At 42.6% G+C, this 22,617-nt stretch overlaps 1 protein-coding gene across 2 annotated transcripts in view; it reads left to right on the top strand.

Annotated features, from left to right (window-relative positions):
• UNC5C (unc-5 netrin receptor C) overlaps nucleotides 1-22,617 on the top strand; it is a 313,167-nt gene that overhangs the window by 274,510 nt on the left and 16,040 nt on the right. For both annotated transcript variants that reach the window (XM_035111588.3, XM_088660494.1), the window contains exons 8-13: nucleotides 3,771-3,827; nucleotides 6,902-7,093; nucleotides 9,792-10,136; nucleotides 12,135-12,222; nucleotides 15,905-16,073; nucleotides 18,291-18,524. In XM_035111588.3, coding sequence (XP_034967479.1) covers nucleotides 3,771-3,827; nucleotides 6,902-7,093; nucleotides 9,792-10,136; nucleotides 12,135-12,222; nucleotides 15,905-16,073; nucleotides 18,291-18,524 — 1,085 coding nt within the window. The remainder of the gene's footprint in view (nucleotides 1-3,770; nucleotides 3,828-6,901; nucleotides 7,094-9,791; nucleotides 10,137-12,134; nucleotides 12,223-15,904; nucleotides 16,074-18,290; nucleotides 18,525-22,617) is intronic.

Below are 22,617 nucleotides of genomic sequence, written 5' to 3' on the forward strand. Positions count from 1 at the left end.
TCAAAATACCTGCGTTCAGTTGATACGTATAAACAACATATACTGAAGTAGAGTTATTTCTTCCTAATCACACAGAAAGCTGCAAAATCACCATTTACACTTAGTGGTAGTGGTTTGTGCTACATGGTCACCCCACCCTTAGTCTTATGTTGAGGTTGCATCACAAGATCTGACATCACTTGACCACTCGAATGCTGGGTAGCTCTCAGCCAAATGTGTGAGCTGACCTCCCTGAAAATGGAAGGGCTCGACCCAGTCTGCTATGTTTAGAGCACAGAGGGATTTACATGGGGCATCCCATATAGTTGTGTTGCCACCTTTCCCTGTGGCACATGCATGTGGATATTCAGAGCATCATATCATTATAGGGAATTAGAGACTTGTGCATAACACCCACTGAGTGCCCATGCACAAACTCTGAAGATGGAGAGCTGAATCAAGGCTTTCTTTGGCTTTGTGGAATCATTCTGCGTGTGGGCACTGGGCCTATGGTGTGCTGGATTGAGCTCAAGGTATTGTAGCTGAATTGGCATAGGATGACCCTATAATGGCTCTTTCATATGGCAATACATCACTTCACATTACAGTCGATGGCTAGTGAACAGGACTTTGTGAACTATCTGCCTGCCACGTTGATACTTTCCACATGATGCACACCCCTCATAAAAACCTAAGGCAGGCATCCCCAAACTTGGCCCTCCAGCTGTTTTGGGACTACAACTCCCATCATCCTTAGCTAATAGGACCAGTGGTCAGGGATGATGGGAATTGTAGTCCCAAAACAGCTGGAGGGCCGAATATGGGGATGCCTGACCTAAGGGCTCTGCTGGATCAGGCCAATGGGCCATGTTGTCCACCATCCTGCTCTAACAGCAGCCAACCAGATGCGTATGGGACTCTCCCTGCATGTGATTCCCAGCGACTGAGATTCAGAGACATACTGCCTCTCACACTGGAGGCATTATATGGCCACCATGCCTATTAGATATTGATAACCTTATCTTCGAAGAATTTGTCCATTCCCTTTGGAAGCCATTCAAGTTGGCACTTTGTGTGGGAGTAATGTGAATCAGTTTGGAATCCGAAAGCAAATCTAAGTTTTGGAATGGTTAAGCCTTTTCATGAATAAGAAGCCAAACCCAATAACAGGAAGTATGTATGGAAAGAGACAAATCCCAGACATTAGCATTCAATCTACTGAGAGTTTAGAAGCAACTCTTGGGTCTCATAGTGATCTAATTTCACTCTGTCACCCTTGCGGCACTATCACCGTTGCAATGTAGGAAGCCGATTATACCGAGTCAGGCCATTGGTCCATCCAACTCAGTATTGTCAACACTGACTGGCACTAGCTCTCCAATGTATCAGACAGGCTTCCTTCCCAGCCATACCTAAAGTTGCTGTGCATTGAACCTCAGGCGTTTTGCATGCAAACCATGTGCACTGAGCCACAGCCTTCGAGCTTTCGCTTTTCTGCAGTATTGACTGGGAAATAGAATTATTCACAGGTGAAAGGGTCAGAGTGTAAAGTTGAGAAGCCAAGTCCGTTCTTTTGTTCACTTTGCTTATTTCCACTAACATATTCATGGTGTTCTGAGGCTGAAAATGGTGGACTGTTATGGGATTGCAAGTGATAGTCAGGAAAACACATGCTTGAGAAGTGCGGCCAAAGCTAAAAAGGTGTGTACAATGCGCTTGTTTCATAAAATTTATAAACCACTTGCTTGTAAAAAGAAAACCCCTCAAAGCAAGAAAAGATAAAACAATAAATTCAAGAAAAATTCATAACCAAACAAACAAAAGTTAAAATACTAATTACAGGTAGGTAGCCGTGTTGGTCTGAGTCGAAGCAAAATAATAATAATAATAAAATTCCTTCAGTAGCACCTTAAAGACCAACTAAGTTTATATTTTGGTATACCAAAATATAAACTTAGTTGGTCTTTAAGGTGCTACTGAAGGAATTTTTTTTATTAAAATACTAAAACATTTTACAGTTACCTCAACTTTCTAAGCATCTGGGTTGACTTACCTAAACAAGAATGTTTTAGCAGGTGACAAAAAGCGTACAGTGAAGTTTCCTGCTTGATCTCAATAGACAGGGAGCTCAGAAGGTATCTCTAGCTACATAAAATTTTAATTCTTACATATTGCAGTATCTTTTACAGTTCCTTTACCTTACACAAAACACCATGTCTTCCATTTAGTATTGCTTTGTTTGAATTGTTTCTTGATCCACTCATTTGAAGTTGCGTAAAGGTAAAGGGGCCCCTGACCATCCGGTCCAGTCGTGTCCGACTCTGGTGTTGTGGCGTTCATCTCGCTCTATAGGCCGAGGGACCCGGCGTTTGTCCACAGATAGCTTCCGGGTCATGTGGCCAGCATGACAAAGCTGCTTGTGGCGAACCAGAGCAGTGCATGGAAACACTGTTTACCTGCCCGCTGGAGCGGTCCCTATTTATCTACTTGCACTTTGATGTGCTTTCGAACTGCTAGGTGGGCAGGAGCTGGGCAGGAGCTGGGACCGAGCAACGGGAGCTCACCCCGTTGCAGGGATTCGAACCGCCGACCTTCTGATCAGCAAGCCCTAGACTCTGTGGTTTATCCCACAGCGCCACCTGGGCCCATATTTTAGAGTCCAGGAGTTGAGATGTACATGTAGAAATGGTAGCTACTTCTAGCAGACATTTTATTTCCCACGCGCCCAACATTGCAGTGTTTTTCTAGGAACGGGTTATTTTGTGAAACACAAGTGGGGTCAAATTCACTCTAGCTGGCGCCCTGGTCCTAATCATGTTTGCCTGGGAGTAAGTCCTATTGGTCTCAGCAGGAACTTACTTCCAAATAACCGTGTCTGTATTGGCACAAAGTAACAACAACAACAGCTTTTCTCTGTCGCAGGAGTCACAGGGCAGATTGCCTAGAAGCATTGAATTATCACAGGAAATCAGGAAGAAAGTCACTTTATTTGCTATTTGTCTCTAGGATAAAAAAATGTGAATTGTGCAATGATTTTGTCAATATTACACAAAGCCTTCAAAATCTAAAATAAATTACTTTACAATCTCAAGGCTCCTATTGATTTTCTAATGATCTCAAATGGAACACATTCCATTTCCAACTCTGGCAAATTGCTTGCTCCCTGGAGAATTCCTATTGGATTTCTATTAAAGGGGAGGTTAAAACCATTCCCCGGAAATCTAGGGGAGAGGGTGGGCAGGGGGAATGAGGCTTTTGTGTGGGCTGAGCTCTCTGTAAATGGGTATTTAACCTCTGACCAATGACGGCAGGCCTCTTTCAGTTCTATTAGGCCAACAGCAAGCTACTATAATTAAATAAAAAAAACTGTTTAGAGCCCCACTGAACATGTCCTGGGAATTAAAGCATATGGTAAGGATTGGGGGGAAGAATACTTTCCATATGCTAATGACCCTTGATGTCTGAAATAAATTAGATCCATTAGAGTTTATGCTCAATAAAAGAAAGACTTTAAGCACTCCAAAGTTAGTGACTCGAGACCGATTTTTGGCTCTGAAATTCAATCTGCCTACTTATTAATTCTTAGTGAGGCTCCTGAGCAGACAGGAGATGCAAAATTATAATAGTGTGCTGAATCAGAATTTTAAAATACCATGGGTTTCCTTTCCTTTCCCTTTTTTTCTTTTTAAATTAAACCATTCTTCATGTGTTGTTTGGTTTTTTGGTTTTTGGTTTTAAAAAAGCTCCCTTTGTTAATTTGATTTTGTTCCCATCTTTTTTTTCTTTTAAAGGTTTCATTTACCCTATTTCAACCGAACAGAGAACCCAGAATGAATATGGATTTTCTTGTAAGTGTTGTTTGATATTATGTTCTTAGATACCAATTTCCTACTTCCAAGATTTACTTTCAGCCTAACTTGTATGTGTTTTGCTAGCTTTAAAGACGTGTATTGGCTGCTACAGTAAAGAAACCAGTGTAGATAATGGGATGAGAAAAGGATGGCAGAAAAACATGTGGAAGCAAGAGACTGAGAGAAGTGTATTCAGATCCCCACAGAAGCCAGAGAACAGGAAGCATAACATGGCTGCAAACATGTGATTTGTATTAAGGAAGGGAAACTTGCAAGAGGCACTATATGGTTGGCAGATTTTGCTTCTGCTCTTGTTTGAGAAGACTGAATAAAATAAGTGGCAACATTTGCAAAACGGAGCCTTTAAATTCCATTAGCACAGAGTAAATTGAACTTGATCATTCCTTCTTGGAGATTTCTCCATTTTCAGCTCTGTTGGGGAGTTTAAAGGAAACAAAGAACAAAAAAGTGTGTTTTCCCTTTTCTTTTCTTTTTTAAGAAAAGTGTTGTCTTTATACAGAAAGAATGCAAAGTGGCTTGCTAAAAAAAAACATTGTTGATGTGTTTGTATTTCCTAATCATAGCCTGCTTAAAAATAATAATGCTGGGATTTTTGTCCCTCTCTACATCAAAACTGTGCATCAAATTTGTGTTACATACTTAAGCCTTTTGGAAAGATACCTTGAGGGAGGGTATGTGCAAAGAGTGGCATTAAGTATTACACTGGGATTAGCAAAGGAGATGTGTTACAAGCAGATAGTGAAAATTCTCACAAGCTGGACAGGCTCCCTCAGGAGAACTACTGAAAATCCTGGCTTGCTTTTAGAGGTTTTTATAGCACTTGAATCTGTACTGAATTCTGAGAATAAATGTAGCAAAATGAGTAAGCTGGGAAATTCTAGCTCAGTTCAGCTGTGAACTTGGTAGGCAAACAACTGTTTCTAAGCTTTTGCCCCAATATGGAGCTAATAGGCAAACAACTGTTTCTAAGCTTTTGCCCCAATATGGAGTCCTATGTTACAGAGTTGTTGTAAGGGTTCATGGGATAATCTTATGTGAAACATTCTGGACACTCAGATGTGTTCTGTACATTGCTTTCTTTCTTGTTGAGTCAGTATTAACTCTGCCCTTCTGTTTAAAAAGTTGTCCTGTACATTAAAAGTAAAAGAATCACAACAGCGTAAAGCCACATTTAGAGCAGAACCATGAGGCATGATCCAAGAACACACAGAGAGACCAAACTTTTGCTGATAAGACATTAAAGTACGCAGAGCGTTCTAGAGCTAGAACACATTAGCTTCAAAAGACTTTGCCACCGGTTGCCAGACACCTCACTTCAGAGGGTTGAAGAAGAACCTTCAAACACTATTAATGCATGGACAGATGCACAGGGCAGAAAGGCAGTCCTTCAGCTAGTATTACCCTGCTTTGTGCACATAGTTCAGACTCCATCCCCAGAGTTAAGTCCAGTATGTGTTTCAAGCCATGGCGACATTTGACTGGATTGTCGCTGTCAGCCCACACTGGAGGCTGGAGAAACTCTTGAGCCTTTCCTAATTCTTTTGGGCAACTGCTGTAGGCTTCCTCTGCTTGGCAGATGGCAAACCCTTGAATTCTATCCATTTGCTTATAAATGCGGGAGGGGGCCTTAAATCCCAAGATCGCTTTCAAGTCAAAGTCTTGAAAAAGAGCTTTTTTAAAAAAAAAAAGTTATTTTTATATTATATTTATTGTTGATTAGGAGCCTGTAGGAAACATTTCTTTGTCAGTTGTGCGACACTTTCCATCAGGTTCCTGGTGTGTTACAGAGCTTCCATAATGGCTGGTCCACTTTAGGGCTGCCATTGGGAAACTGTGAGCTTTCCGTTGTGATTAGCCTACAATTTAGCAGATGTTCTGCTGAACCAAGCATTCCTATTGTGCTATGCATGAAAGCTGGAGCCCAACACCATCTAGAGGGCCATAGGTTCCCCAACCTTGCTTTAGAGGAAGCATACTGTGCTATTCAGCAGCAGTGTACCCACAGCTCCTTAGTCATGAGAGCGCCCATGGAGCTTTCCTTGTCCCTTGAATAGAGGGGGCAATTCTCCACATATGTGGATCCTGGCGTGGATTGCTAGCTTGTTTACTGCAGACAAGGGAGATCTGCAGGGCCAACTCAAGCCATCTTGCTGCCTAAGGTGAAGGACAAGATGACACTTTTCCCAATGGGACATACAGAAACCAGTTGGGTTGGCAGTTTGATCTTACTACAGTACTGGTGAACAGAAAGTATCTTCACCTGCGATTGAGGTCAGCCAGCTAGCGTAAAGGGTAGAGGGCAGGCCACATGGCACTCACAACTGTGTCTCCTCCTCACCCCTCAGTATCTGCTGCCTGAAGCAGCTGCCTCACTCTGTCTAATCATAGGGCTGTGCCTGGATATCTGTATATGTATGCAGGGGAATTCTAAACTACACAAGCAATCACATTGAATATCTTGATGGAAACTTTGCAACTAACTGAAGGCACAGTTATGTGCTCTTAAGCCCCCTTTCAGGCCATGAAATTTTGGCATATAAGTTTCCCTTAAGGAATATGCTTGATCAACATCAGATTTGGAAGATGACTGCCATTTTCTGTACTTGTTTAGTTTAAGGTTGGCTTGCTTTGTAAAAAGTGAAACGTTCAGTGTAAGGGCAGGGAGGAAGAAAGAAAGTCTGTTTTATGATCACATTGCCTTGATGAATTAGCATTGATAATTTCACCATGAACTGCTATGGTGAATACCTCTTTTGATTAAATTTGCCTTGTTCATCCGGTTATAAACAGTATGTTATTCTACCTCCTTACAAGAAAGAGAGATACATAGGTGAAGAATTAGAAAACAGCTATGAGAATTATTTTTTTAATAAATATAAATATCTACTAAAAGTGGGGAGTTTTTGAAGTAGTTTTTAAATTAGCCTACAAAACTGGTAGTATGCATCTGTAGGAAAGGATAGTAATGTATAAGTACACTTTCATACATTCCTGAGACCATAATTAATACTTTATGCTTCTGTGCCCCAACCCACCTACTTTCCCCCCAGCTGCTCCTGATTCAGATGACGTAGCTCTCTATGTCGGGATTGTGATAGCCGTGATCGTGTGCCTGGCTATTTCAGTGATCGTCGCATTATTCATCTACAGGAAGAACCACCGGGACTTTGAGTCGGATATTATAGACTCCTCAGCGCTAAATGGTGGATTTCAGCCTGTTAATATCAAAGCTGCGAGGCAAGGTTAGTTTCCCCTTGGCCTTTTAGATTGAGCATAAAAAGACAATCTCTAGGGCCGTGTGAATTACAGTACATTTCCTGAAGGGGTCCTAGCACCTAGGACCCCCTATAAGGAATCAAAATGTGTGTGTGTGTGTGTGTGTGTGTGTGTGTGTGTGTGTGTACAGTCATACATTGGTTTAAGTACGCTTCAGTACGCTCCACGGACCCGTCTGGAATGGATTAATCCACTTTCCATTATTTCAATGGAAAAGTTCACTTCAGGTTAAGTATGCTTCAGGTTAAATACGGACTTCCAGAACCAATTACACTCATATTTTGGGTTAAATACGCTTCAGGTTAAGTACTCCGTAGACCATCTGGAACAGATTAATCCATTTTCCATTACTTTCAATGGGAAACTTTGCTTCAGGTTAAGTACACTTCAGGTTAAGTACAGACTTCTGGAACCAATTGTGTACTTAAACCGAGGTACCACTGTATAAACTTATCTTTCTACCAGGTTTAGTGACAGCTAGTAACTTGAATGGCCATCTTTTAAAAGAGGATTAGACAACTTTATGGAAGAGAAGACTATCAATGGCTATAATGGATATGTTCTCCCTCCACTCTTGGAGCCTCTGAATACCATTTCCTAAGAACCACAAGCAGGGAGAGCACTGTTGCACTCAGGTCTTGCCCATGTGCATCTCGTTGGCCTTTGTGTGAACAGAATGCTGGACTAGATGGTCCTTTGGCCTCATCCACCAAATCACTGAATTGGAAGGACCATGGGGATCATCTGCTCCAATCCCCTGCAGTGTAGGAATCTTTTACTCAACATGGGACTTGAACCCACAACCCTGAGGTTAAGAGTCTCATGCTCTACCGACTGAGCTATCCAATAAGGTTTTCATTTTGTTTTATGTATTTGTTTCCTGGGACAAGTGCTAAACGGCAGGTCATGGAATTATGGATCAACAATTAATCCACAGGATGAAGACAGAATGTAGGTTTTCACTGAATGCTATCAATTTACCTTCCCTTATCGTCCATAATCCCATTTTAAACCTATTAGCTTCCCTTTCATTGTGGCGAATCTAGATGGTAAGTCTCTTCAATCAGGAGTCTGTTTTTGGTACAGGGTTTGGAGACACCAGGACCAAATCCAGCCTCAGATCATTCAACCTGCAGCCTTCAGTAGTACAGCCCAGGGGGATGGGAAATATATTGATGATATAAATTGACCCTTAGGCTTGATTGTGCTCATAAATATTTGTGGCTATGATGCTTCAGAAAATGAAGGCGTTTAAGCCTCTTGGCACTTGATAAAAAGCACTTGATGAGGCTACAAGTCTTTTTTTTCTTTTAAGAAATCATATTTTGCAAATTAAAATTAAATCAAGTCGGAAGTAAACATAGGCAGAGCTTTGTCCAATGCAGAAGATTAGCAGAGCTGCAGTTTGGTTGCCAAGGATTCATTTAAATCATTGCTGCAGAAGGCACTCAAGAAGATGCCACAGGCAACAATTCAGTCCTGACTAGGAATGATAAAGTACATGATTTCATAGTTATTTGGAATTCTCTGTTTCCTTTTCCTGTTCCATTTGAATGCATAGGCAATCAAATGGTTTTGCGGCCAGCTTTTTGCATGAAAAGTATGGCAGAGAACATTTCCTCCAGAGAAATTTGGAGTTGGACTCCAGTTGCCATGACTGTAGCCTTATTAACTGTTGTCCTCTGTCCAGTACTTTAAATCCAGTCCTGACTTATTGCTCCATCACCATCATCATTATTAAACATTTGCTGGTAGACTTACTTCTATACTATAGAAATCCCATATAACCAAACAAAGTGCATGTGAACCAGGCACTTTCAAACTTGAGTCAAAATTAGTACTGAGGGGAGAGAGAATTTGCATTCAGAAACACAATTATAAATAACGAAGCATACTTGGCAGGAGCTGAAAGAAAAAAATTCTGAGTTTCACACTTCAAAACTTTACTAATATTTTGGCATGAATTTTGGGTTTCATTATTGCTAGCTGTTGGGCTTCATGAGGAGAAAGACAGTTTTCAAAATTCTGAGCTTGGGTTCTGCTGCTAAAACCAATATTAAAAGTTATGGGATTTGTCTAGTCTTGGGTTTTTGGAGCTTTGCTGACCTAATGCTAACAAATTATTGGTTTTCAGAGACTTGGTAGAGTAATAGGCATGTTCATTTTTCCCTGAAGTGCATTAGTCTCCTTTCAGACAGGCTTTGGAGTTGTTGCAGTTTTTGAAATATTTTTGACTTGTATAGTAAAGAGAGGAATTCTTTAAGGTTACTTTCCTTTATTTTCCTTTATTTTCATTATTTCCAGTAGTATGTTCAATTAGAATGAATTTCCCTTTTAACCTGTTGACGAAAGCAAGGATGTAAATCATATGGATCCAGCTAATTATCGCCTCTCATTACATCAAGTAAGGAATAACAACTTTTTCTTTTCTAGACAAGCACTTCTCTATGTCTCCATGTAAATCAGGGTTACCTAAACTGGTGTTCTCAACATCTGGAGAGCATCATATTAGCTACCCTTGATATAGATATTCATCCTGGATTTCATCTGCCACAAAGCCACATTATTATTATTTTTAACTCCAGCCAATATTGCACCTAGTAAAGAGTCTATCTTATGCATAATAATTTCCATATTACTTGTCTTTTCTTTTTATTAACACAGACCTCCTAGCTGTGCCTCCAGACCTCACTTCTGCTGCAGCCATGTATAGGGGCCCCGTCTACGCTTTGCATGATGTGTCAGATAAAATCCCAATGACCAACTCACCCATTCTTGATCCACTTCCCAACTTGAAGATCAAGGTGTTCAACAATTCGGGTGCAGTCACTCCACAGGATGAGCTGTCCGACTTTTCGTCCAAACTCTCCCCGCAGATCACTCAATCCTTGCTGGATAACGAAGCATTAAACATTAAAAACCAGAGTCTTGCACGGCACACAGACCCATCGTGCACTGCTTTTAGCACCTTCAACTCTCTTGGAGGTCATCTGATTGTACCAAATTCAGGTAAGTGACTTCAAATAGTTCTTTTTTATTTTTATTTTTAAAAAAACCACCTGACTGATGTGTGCAGAAATATCATTTAAAGCGTATATATATATATGTGTGTGTGTGTGTGTGTGTGTGTGCGCGCACACACACCAGCAAATAAAATTATTTAGGTCACTCTTAGAAATCTATGTCTTCTGTGTTTAGACCAAAGAGTGCTTTCTCCCATTGGGGTTTATTCAGCTATTACACATATTCGCTCCCCAAAGCCCTGGCCTTCTTTAGCAGAAAATTGCAAAGCTCTGAGTCATTGCCTTCAGAAGCACTGGCCTCTCAACTTCCATGTGTGAAGTGGGATTCAGAACCCTTGACCTTTTCTTTCATGCAGCACCAAAAGACAAACCAACCTTCAAGGCAGAAAGCCTCACTGTTGGCACTAGACATAAAAGGACAAATTAATTACAAAACAATTTAGTCATTCCAAGTTTCGGTTTGCTGTAAACACCATGGACAGAAAGGAAGATGCTTAGAATACAAAGATTTTTTATTTTTCTCGGTGCAGATTCCAGTGCAAAGCATTCCTCTTGCTGCATTGAACCATTCAATATATATGTGTTTTTATATTTGAAAGTTTTTATGCAATATTTAGGGGGTTCAAATAGGGAAAGTTCTTTTTTCAGGATTATAATGCTCATTTTCAGAAGCACATATAAATGCACACAGAGCATTGAAAAGGAAGGGTTTCTAGCTGAATAGGGGGAACTCGCTGTGCATTTAACTAATGCATGTTTGGGCTATCAGGAATTTTCACAAATGTGCATAGCTCTGGGGTGGAGTATGCTACCACAATGCCACCACCCCACCCTTCCTAGGTGTCCATTGTACCCATTTAGAACATCTGAAAAAGGGTAGCCTGGATAGCTCAGTTGGTTAGAGCATGGCGCTGATAACACCAAGGTTGTAGGCTCAATCCCTGTATGGGACAGCTGCATGTTCCTGCATTGCAGGGACTCGATGAACTTCAGGGTCCCTTCCAACTCTACAACTCTATGATTCTATGATATTGCATACTGATTTAAGGAATCCCCCTTCTCCCCCCAAAACAACAGCAGCAGCAGCACCTTAGCAGGATGTTGGGGGCCCTCCTGAACAAACATAGGGAAATGCATAGGAAGTTACCTTATACAGAGTCGGAGCAATGGCTAGCTCAATACTGTCGCTGGCAGTGGTTCTCCAGTCTTCCCATCCCAACCTGAAGGAAGCAGGGGTTGAACTAGGGATCTTCTGCAAGAAAGCAGAAGATCTATCTGTTTGTTATAGTTCTTCCCCTGAACATGAGGTTGTGGGGGGCGCTGGGAGGCAAGGGGTTGCTGAACAGATATGAAACTTGCATTCCATTAACTTCCTTAATTTATTTTAGGATCATGATCTGGTTTGGAGTGATTCCTAACTCCCCATGCCCTATTCAACAATATTCAGGACTGACTACCGCCACATCTAAAGGGTAGACGATGGCCAGATAAACGGATACCTTCTGGGCGGCAGAAATAAAATGCTCCTGTTGTTTCAAGGGGCAATGCTTTGCTGGCCTTTCTAAAAGTTTAATTAAATGAGAATTGCCAAGGGAAACGATCCCATTACTACTGTTTGGAATAGTAGATGTAATTGTTGTTTTCCCCTCCTTCGTTTTTACAATGTAAGCAACAGAGCAGCCATCTGCTTGTTCCTTAAATAAAACAAAAAGGGAGAGGGGAAACACCCCCTTTTCTGACTCCTACATTGCTGGAGACGAGCGGAAGAGGCATCAGCAAGTTAATAAACTGCCAGGTAAAAGCATCAAGGTAGCCATAAAGCATCCTGCTTTGTTACCAGGTCTGAGTGGGATTTTGGCATGCAGAGCCATGTGTTCCCAAGCTCCTTCCTCAAAAGGTCAGCCTGCCTTTCTTTTCCACTCTTTATTTTATCTGCTTCTCTCTCTTTCTCTCTCTCTCTCTCTCTCTCTTCGTTGTTCTGCAGGAGTAAGTTTGCTGATTCCTGCAGGGGCCGTTCCCCAGGGGAGAGTCTATGAAATGTATGTGACAGTTCACCGAAAAGAAAACATGAGGTAAAAGAAGTCTCTGCTTACGGTGCATTTGCTTTAGCACTAATTGCAGGGAGGAGGCAAAGTGTGTGAACACAGCGTTCTGATCAGCATATATCTGTATCGACACAGGGCTGGAAAAGCTGCTGAGGCCACAGAATGGTTTGCAGGCGGAATCAGAAAATGGAACACTCGTGTGTGTGTGTGTGTGTGTGTGTGTGTAAATCTAACCAGAGGTCTCTCTCACGCGGTGTAGGAATTTGAATTTTGCAGCTACTCAGCTCTCAGCTTCATGCCAGTACAGTGGTGCCTCACTTAACGAATGCCCTGCTTAACAAAATTTCCGCTTAACAAAAGGATTTTTCGAGCGGAGGTTGCCTCGCTAGACGAATTTGTTTTATGAAAAAATCGTCTAGCGAATCGCGGTTTCCCATAGGAATGCATTGAAATTCAATTAATGCGTTCCTATGGGCAAAACAAACAAAAAACAAAAAAAATTCAATGCATTCCTATGGGATTCGCTAGACGAATTTTTCGTTATAAGAAAAGACCCGTGGAACGGATTAAATTCGTCTAGCGAGGCACCACTGTATTCAAGGGGTGGGGGGAAGCAGCAGCCTTGAAGGTGCTCTTCAACAAGGCTGTATCCAACTCCCTCCTACCCATCCATCTCCAAAAATTGTCACACACACAAAAAACTCACCAGCATGGCAGACCAGTATTATTCTGAAATCCAGGATATAGGAACGTTGATCACAAATAATAATAATAATAATAATAATAATAATAATAATAATAATTTTTTATTTATATCCTGCCCTCCCCAGTCAAAACCGGGCTCAGGGCGGCTAACACCAATCAAATTACAATAAGATATTAAAGAAAAAACACACAATTAAAATACAGATTAAAATACAACTGCACATTTTACGAAAACACCAATAGAAATAATCATCAGTGGTAGTTGCGTGCCGATGACCTGTCACCCGCGTGGAGTAAATAAGACACAAGGACACGTGATTTTAGGTTAATGGGTAAATTAAGGCCACAACTCTATTGGTTATAGCACTCATTTAGAGGGGTATTGGCTTAGGCATTGGGCGGGAACACAACACGCGACGCCACCCGACCGGTGTGGAGACACTTAAAGGTTAACAAACAGTGGGAGGAGCTTGTTGATGCAAATACAGCTGGAAGCTTCCCCTGACGTCACCGGGGGTTGTGCCATGGCCCTAACCCCAATAGGGCATTGGACAGGATCCACGACCACCGGATACCCTTAACGGGATACCCCTAGGAGGTAGGTGATGGCCTCAACATGACCTCCGACACACAACACAGATACATCACATATTGAATAATCCAATGCCTAACCGCCAATACCAAAAGTTGTGATGAATTGCTATGAAGTAGGCGAAAAAACCAAGAGGCCGATGCCAATTTGCCGAATGGATAAAAAACTCCTACCATGCCCCTTGGGCAACCAAGGCAATCAACCGAAGTCCACAGCAAGGTCAAAGCAAAGCAATGCCTAAAGGGAGGGAGGGTGGGTGATCCATTGCGGGCAGGAAGCAAAGAGAAAAATCCCCGCCACCGCAGCTGCTTAAACGGAGCCAGACTCTGGCCCCCAGCAAGCCCTATTGGCCGGCTGAGGAGTATGACGCAGCGGTGAGGAGGGGCTGATGCAGGGGGCTGAACACGCCCCCTGCAGACATGGGAAACGGGCTCCACCCGCAAACCCTCCCCTCTAGGAGGAGAGGTCTTGTTTGAGTACTGAAGTACAAGCTTGATTTTAACAATGGAAAGTTACTGCAATCCTGTACTTGGAAAGAAGTCTTGTTGAGTTCAGTGGGTCTTATTCCTAGGTAACTGTGCTTAAGATTGTAACCTAAGGTAACCATGCATAAGATTGTGTTGTGAGTGTTAGAGGCGTGAGAAAACCAGGCCCTCTTTCAGCAAAGCTAATTTGCTGCAAACGTGGCATCCCATGAGCCTCACTTCAGAATACAACAAAGCAGCTCTTAATAGCTCAGACTAAAAGCAGAAATGTGTTATTCCTCCGGGCCTCCATCCCAGCTCCTTGTTTTTGCACCTCCATGCTCCAGAACTTTTATCTCTGTTTCTAATATCCCTAGATTCATTCCGCTTGAGCTCGACAGCATTCACTCTTTGGCCAAATAATAAAGCTGCTCTTTCTGCTGGGTGAAGGTTGTAGGTGTCAAAGCACTGTGAGGTCTCTCACATGCTATCTTCCCATTAAAGCACATAAAAGCCTGAGGGGGTCGGTGAAAGTGTTAGTAAGCCATCAACCTGGGGATGTAATGGTCCATATGAAATGGTAGTGTTGCTGTCAGATACTCACAGGATCTTGCTTCACTCTCCCCAAAAGGCATGTTAATGGCAAGGGAAATTCTGTAAGTTCGGCATCATTTCAGGAATCTCTGCCATCCCAATGTAATTATGCCCATTGTTTATTTCTAGGCTAGAGTCTTTACAGCTGATAGATATTTTGGGAGTGTAGTTTACTCCCTTCTCTGTTGGACCTTTTCTCATCCAGAGTACAGAATCCCTCCATTCCTAGGCCTTGTGTGTGTGTTATTATTTTCAACTTTTGAACCATCATTCTGCAATAACATAAAAAGAGGGGAGAGAGCACTTTAAAGAGCCAAGAAAAACAAGCAGGAAGGAATGAAGGAACTCTGGAGGGATAGGAGAATGGTGCAGTGTCAGGAAGTGCTGAGGACCATATAAAATGAGATTGGGGCCACAAGTCTATAGTCTAGGGAAGGGGTGGCATATGAAGGTGGTAAGCACTTCTGGGTGACACGTGAAAGTGGTAGGCATGGTCACAATTCAGCCATGCAAAAGCCAGAGGTTTCTACAAATGCAAACCTCTTTGTCCTCCATCCAGAAGAGCAGGAAACATGATCAAATGATGCATTCTAGCCAGTGCAGAGAAGGACCAATATGAGGTATGGTTTGGGGGAGAGAGGCTTGGAGAGTCACATTCGACCACTTGGCATGAAGTTCCCTGCCCCTGATCTAGAACCACCCTCTGGAATCACTTACCAGCCTGAATTAGACAGCCACCTAATGTCAAGAAGTTTAGGTGCCCATTGAAGACGTTTGTATTGAAGATGGCTTTCCCTGAGGGTGTGACCCAGTTGCCAACGGAACATTCATAGTATATTTGCAGATATGTGGTTGTTTTCATAGAAATGATTTTATTGCTTTTAGAAGTCAAGTGTCTTGTTTTATCCTTTTTTTAAAAAAAAATGTCTACTGCTTTGATGACCTCCAGCCTTGAGCCGGTTTATAAATCTAAAATTTAAAAATACAATTAATTAAAGTTGCTTTATAGAAGCCTTCTCCAACCTGGTGCCCACCAGATGTTTTGAACTATTGGGGCTGATGGCACATGTCGTCCAAAACATATGGAGAGCACCAGGTTGGCAAAGACTTCTATAGTTTATAGTCAACTTGAACTTTGCAGCACTTACCAGAAAGGCTGGCTACCATTGCTCTGGGATTTTTGTGTTTTTTATTGCGTGCTTCCTTCTGGTGCAATGGTTTGAACATTAAGGAACATCACATCTTGCACTGAGGAATAACTGTGATGATAGATTTGAAAAACAAACCTGCTTCTACGTAATATTTATTAAAATCATGTGAAAAACATGGATTTCCCTTCCTATAATCTTGGCAGGCCACCAATAGAAGACAGCCAAACCCTTTTGACCCCTGTGGTGAGCTGTGGACCTCCAGGAGCACTGCTGACCCGCCCTGTCATTCTGACAATGCACCACTGTGCGGAACCAAACACGGAAGACTGGAAGATCCAGCTGAAGAACCAAACTGCCCAGGGACAGTGGGAGGTGAGTCTACAAACCTTCACCGTAAACCACCATAATTGCTTGCTTGCCACAACTCTTCAGGACAAGTTATTTTAGTCATTTGTGGTAAATTATCTGGGTATTCTAAATAATGGCAGCATCACACCGCCTCTGGACTGGATATCTATGCCAGCAGGGTTGTAGATATGGCAGTATTCTGCCTCTCTGTGTAGGTAGGTCTGCAGTTAGAGGACGATGTGACCTTAGATTAGATGTGGGGAAATCAGGGGAGATTATAGCTCAAGTCTATTTTACACATGTTTTGCATGCACAAGCTACTTGTTTATTTCAAGGCCCAGTTCAAGTGTTTTGTGTGTGTGTTCTACACAGCTTAGATTCTGCCTCTTCTGCATATATTCCCCATGTCACTGAGAAACTCCATTCCAAGTGTTCTTACTTTCTGTAATGCGGTGGAAGAGCCCTTAATTGAATTAGGCTTCAGTTGGAGTCCCTGTCTTTTATTCCTTGTGCGTGCCATTTACTCTCATTCTGTATATGGCGTTTCATCGTGTTTATTGCTTATATTTCATTTTTGTATTTCGTTCATTGAGCCTTGCTGTGAAGCAGTATAGAAATGCAATAAAATAAATAAATATCGATTGATGGATTGAATTTATATGCCCAAAATACCCAGGGCAGCAAACAGATACACACAATTTAAAAGCAATGCTAAAACATTCTAAAAAGAATTATAATTAAAACAAACAAACAAACAAACCCAAAAGCAGTTACAGCTAAATACATTTTCCATCCATTAACGGAAGCCCTGAGGCATTCAGCCCTTTGCATCTTTGAATCCAGAAGCTTGGGGCTGCAAAAAGCTCTCTGGGCTAAATGGACCAATGCTCTTTTTGAGGAGAAGGCAGCTTCATATGTTCATCATGACCATGCAGTTATTAAAACTAGTTTCTGGAATCACACACATAGTCTGTAAACAATCACCAAGATTCTTGCATAGTAAACCTCTCCTTCAGCAAGCACACACTCTTCCTCACTCATACTTTTTTGGAACCGATCTCCTGCCTCTTGCTCTTACTCAATTGAACAGATGTTTGCATGGCTGGAGGCAGGTCAGCTTTATGAGTGCCTGCACAAATGCTTCATGACGTGGCTGGCAGGGGTGCGTAGAATCAGCATTTCAGGTGGCACCTTTCTTCCTAGCCCTTAGGAAGGATGGTTTCACCTTTGCAAATGTGCAACATCACCTCTGCCCAGAGTCTTGAATCTGTTCCCAAGCTAGGAATTAACCAGACCCAGCAGCCCTATTTCCCTTGCATCATCAGCATTACCAGCATCCTTTGGAGACTGCAGAGAGACGGTTCATCAGAGCGCCATGTGTCACAGATATAACGTTTGCAGTAAGGAGCTGCACAGTCCTCTGTTCTTGCTTGTTTTATTTTTAAACCAAACTTACCAGCCACCTTTTGTCTCCAAGCAGTATTGCACAGAAAAATAAGCAGGGAAAGTATTCAAAAGTATCTCTTTGTCTGTGGTCAAGTGGTAGGAAGCTTCCTCTGAGTCGGACCATTGGTCCATTACTACTGTCTGCACTGACTGGTAGCGCTTCTCCAGGATCTCCGACAGGGGTATTTATTTTCCTGCCCGACCTGGAGATGCTAGGGATTGTGCCTGGGACTTTCTGCATGCAAAGCAGGTCACCTGCCATTGCACTATAGCCCTTTCCCTGTGGTTTTGTTTTGCATATGGAACTGTGAGCAAGATAATTGTCCACCACAAGCATAATCAGTTATGCAGGTCAGTTTTCTCCATGCTCTTGATCTCCCCTTATGCTCTTCCTTAGTAAGCTTGCAAATAGAATGAGTGAGATGGCATTCACGAGATGTTTTGTTAGAAATAGATCAGTGCACTTTCCCTGCTAAGCTTTCTTTTAGAAGTCGATGTATCTGATATAACTAGTGTTTCTTTTTAGTGGTAGACTCATGTTAGACATGCTTCTAGAAATAAGTAAATAAAAAACAAGGGTCCCGAAAGATATAGTCCCTAAACTTATTTGAATGCTGCTCCCTGATGCTCAGCTTCTTGGCTATCTCTACGGTCAGACACCTCCTGCTTTTTAAAACCTCACCATTGCACCTTAATTGGGTAGGTGGTTCCTGAACCACAACAGTGAGCTGGATGGATCCCATCATGCATATGGCTGAGCATGTTTGTTCTTTTGTGTAACTTCCCACTTTTTAGGATGTGGTAGCTGTTGGAGAAGAAAACTTCACCACCCCATGCTACATTCAGTTGGATCCAGAAGCCTGCCATATCCTGACAGAAACTCTCAGCACCTACGCCTTGGTAGGGCAGTCGATCACCAAAGCAGCTGCCAAGCGTCTCAAGCTGGCCATCTTTGGACCACTGATCTGCTCATCCTTGGAATATAACATCCGTGTCTACTGCCTGGATGACACCCAAGATGCCCTTAAGGTAATAGACTCATTCATTTTAGAATTGTGTGTGTGGAGATCTAAATGCTGCCCTTACCATATATTAGCCTCCTGATTACAGCTATTGTTCATTTTTTAGACTTCGTTTTTTTGTGCATCAGGTCGGATTTTGTACAATACTGTACTTTGTTTTATAATACGGAGGGGAGCAAAGAAAGAAAGCAGAAGTACCAACACTGCCTTTTGCATAATTATTTCTCTTGTACATTAGACTAATTCTTCTCCCAGCATTCTTCCTTCTTTTGTTTACCTGTATCATCACCTGGATTCTGAGATTTTTGCATTATTAACAGGCCATAAGGTTCACCAGAACTTCATTGGTGGTTCATGTATTTTTAATGCTAAGTGCCAGTTCCCCAGAGATGCAAAACATATAAATGCCTCTTTGTAAATAGTTGATAACGATTAAAAAAAAAAGCACCAGGGCTGTTAATCAAGCACTTGCTGCTATATTACTTTCTTCTATGACTTTGTCTGCAGTTTTTTGCCCTGAGAATTTGCAATTGAAATGTGCCTCGGCTGTTGCTTTCCCTATCGGTGCATGTGGCCTTATATAATGCAGATCTAAATGTATTTCATTTCATTTATTTATTTCGTTCCAAGACACTCTTCATCAAGCAAGTGATCCCAGGATGGGGTGCATCAAATATAAAATCAAACTAACCATAAAACAATACAGTATACCAATCAAAATAGTTAAATGGCTCCAATAGAAAGCATACAAATATCAGTCAGTATTACCTCTCTTCCTCCTAACTATAGAAATTGGTGTCCTAGTGCATCAAGGAGCCACAGCATTAAAAGCCTTGGGAAAGAGATAAGGTTTTTAGTTGGTGCCGGGGGGGGGGGGAGTGTTAACTGATACAGTATTCCATAGCTGAGGAGCCACTGCTGAAAAGACCCTTTTATGCAAGGGAGAGGTGCAAACCTCACTCAAAGATGAGCTATCAAGTAAAGCACAGGTGAGGAACCCGTTGGGCCCAGTGGCTCAAGGTCTTCATCTCCTCCTTAACTATACTGAGTGGCATTTAACTTGGAGCAAATGTATGTAAGTGCTTCTGTGAATTTGTTACAGCAGGCCTCCAAGGGTCCCAATAACCCACCATTTGGACCAGATCCCCAAAGCCCATTGACCACTTAGAAGAACTCAGCTGAAGAACTACTTGAAGCCCCAAGGATGGTGGAGATCTAATCTTTCTTTGCTGCCATCCACACCACCCATTAGGCAATAATCATTATTGCAATAAACTAAGACAATTCCAGACATGTACGGAAATCGGATGCCTAAAATGACGTCAGGGGGGGGGGGGTTTCCTTGGAGATTTTTTTTTTAAAAAAAATTGTGATGCGTATGACAAGGACTCCAGCTGCCCATGGTGCCACTGCTATTGGTGCTAGCTGTTGTCTCCCTCACTTGGCTGTGCACAGCCGCCCCATCGGGGAACCGCTTCTCCAAGGTGCAGATGGTGTGGTAGGCAGCGGCAGCACTTCAGCATGTGGGGGCAGCGCAGTGCCCTAAGTGTGGCGGGCTCTTGCCATGGCTGCAGTGCTAGCACTTGGCGCTCCTTTCCCAGGGGCCTGGACCCGCTGTTTACATCTCTGAGCCTGCCCACCCGACCACAAAGTGTGAGTGCTCCTGCCCGACACAGCTCTCACCATCTCCTGCAGGTTAAAGGGAGGCAACATTGCCTCATGTGCAAGTGTGTTTGTGTGTGTGTGTGTTCCGTAAACCGGACGCGAGAGCATCGCTTTCACTCTCCATGAACTCTGTGATCCAGGGAGGTTGGGCAACCTCTTGCAGTAGTGGAAGAGGCTCCCCCCATGCCCCACTCTCGGCCTGAGGCAACTGTATGGTTGCAGGAGGCTGGGCGGGCTCCTTGCAGGCAGTGGCAGGAAGAGAGAGCAGGTTTGAAGGGGAACCATAGAGAGAGCAAGGCAGCAATGGCCAGAGGTGCCTGCCAAAGGAAGCAGGAAGGCAGGGGATCCAGGGCGGGTACTGGGCTCTGGGGAAATGAGAGGCACTATTAGGTCAGCCTAGGTAGATTTGCTGCATGATGGTAAAGGTCCTTCACTGGTGACATCTATACTGATGTGAAGTTTAGATTCCCATCATTAAGTGTTTGGCTGGATTGCCAGTATCTTACTGTCACCACTTGCAAGTTTCCTACAGAGTGGATTATTCCCAAGAGTTTCACATAGCAAGAATTCATAACAATATCAATAACCTCTGTCTAGAAGACATTTGCATTTTATAATGCTTTGCTATCAAATTAAATTTTCATTCCGAATGCATTTTGGCACCATGTCTTCCAGAACATCAAAGCATACTATCTTTTGTTACAAAAGCAGAGTGACTGGTTTCTGTAGTGATTGGAAACACAGGGGAGAAGTGTTTGAAGGAGTAGGATGAAGACAAGGTATATAGGTTTTTGAAAGCTGAAGGTGGTATCAAAGAGGTGTTGCCCTTGGTGGGTGTGCACTCATTCCCTTGTCACCACAGGTCAATCCAATTTTGTAGGTATTTGTAGAGGGGTTTAAAAAAAACCCTGCAACACCTATTTGAAAACAGGTAACAGCAGAACAGAACAAATTAGTACACCATGGGTGATACTACCTGTGCTATACCATCTTAAACCCTCTTAAAAACTATTATCTCCCTGCAGCTGCAAAAAGCAAGCCAGCAAAGCTTCCTTGCTCTGCATGGGGTTTATTTGGGGCAATGTCTGACAGTTCCTCTTGGAAAATTACTGCATTTTATTCATCATAATATTATTACTTGCATCCCAGACTCATTAAAAGGGGATTAAGTTCTAAGCAGTGTCAGGGTCTGAGTCTCCCAAAGACAATAATCTTTTCCTCTCTGCCCGTCTTAGTCCACATGGTCTGTGGGTGTCTTCTCATTTTCTCTGGAATTTGCATGCACAAGGAAACATCTTCTGAGAATTAGTAATAGAGGCATCTAACCTGCTGACATATGCAGGAGCCAATGAGGCTGTTCCCCAGGGCTTTGTTGGTTGTGCATATATGCACTGTCTGCATAAGGGTGGCATACAGAAATATTGTGCGTGTATCTATGTATGTATGTACAAGTATGTATGCATGTACTATATGTTTGTGCATGTGTGTGTGTGTCTGTGTGTGTGTGTCTGTAGTCTGTTGGTTTGGTTTGCAGATGTGCAGATCTTGACTAGCATAATAAAACTAAGCACAACAAATGTCCCACAGGACCATATGTGGCATGCCAGCAATAAGTGGAGTTTCAAAGCATGTGACAAGCCATTGTACATTGTGTATGCCATAAGGACCACCTGTTATGCAGACCTGCCTGAGGTTTCATCCCAGGAAGCAGCAGCTTTCCCCATGGCTGATTTTTAGCAGTAGTCAAAAGCAGGGGCAGCTACCTTAAGGGAGGCCAGCTGCAAAGTGAGATGGCAGGACTCCGTTACTCTGTAAGATGGTGCCACCAATGCTGATTTAGCTACTTTGTGGACTGTCGTTTGACCTAGCAGGGAACAGCAGGGATTGTCACAGCTGCCGTGTGGCTTTCGGGCTTCTGCTGCATTGAATCAGCATGCTGACCAGTCAGAAAAAGCCCTCAAACTTGGAAGTGTTGTCAACCGGATAATGCCAAGGAGACAGGCTAAATTTGGGATTCTGCACACTCTGCAGCTGAAACAATCAAAATCTTTAAGTGCTCCCTGCTCCACCTTCATTAGTTTGCATGGGGAGTTCAGGTTGGTCACTTAGGAATCGCCAAGCAAGAGGAACTGCAGCAGCAAAAAAAGAGGGCAAAAGTAGGCGCGGATTTTTGTAAGATTTGCATAGGCTAATTCAGTGTTTCCTAACCTTGGGTCTCTAGCTGTTTTGGGACTACAACTCCCATCATCCTTAGGTAGCAAGACCAGTGGTCAGGGATGATGGGAATTGTAGTCTCAAAACATCTGGAAGGCCGAGGTTGAATAAGCCTGGGCTAATTGGTATGTAGAGTTGCAAATATAGAAACAATTGCTGCAATTTAAGTATTAAGTACATCTCATCATAGTAGGAACTGTCTTCTTTCCAGTTCTCAACTA

This window comes from Zootoca vivipara, chromosome Z1 (assembly GCF_965207765.1).
Source record: "Zootoca vivipara chromosome Z1, rZooViv2.hap1.1, whole genome shotgun sequence".
NCBI classification, from domain to species: domain Eukaryota; kingdom Metazoa; phylum Chordata; class Lepidosauria; order Squamata; family Lacertidae; genus Zootoca; species Zootoca vivipara.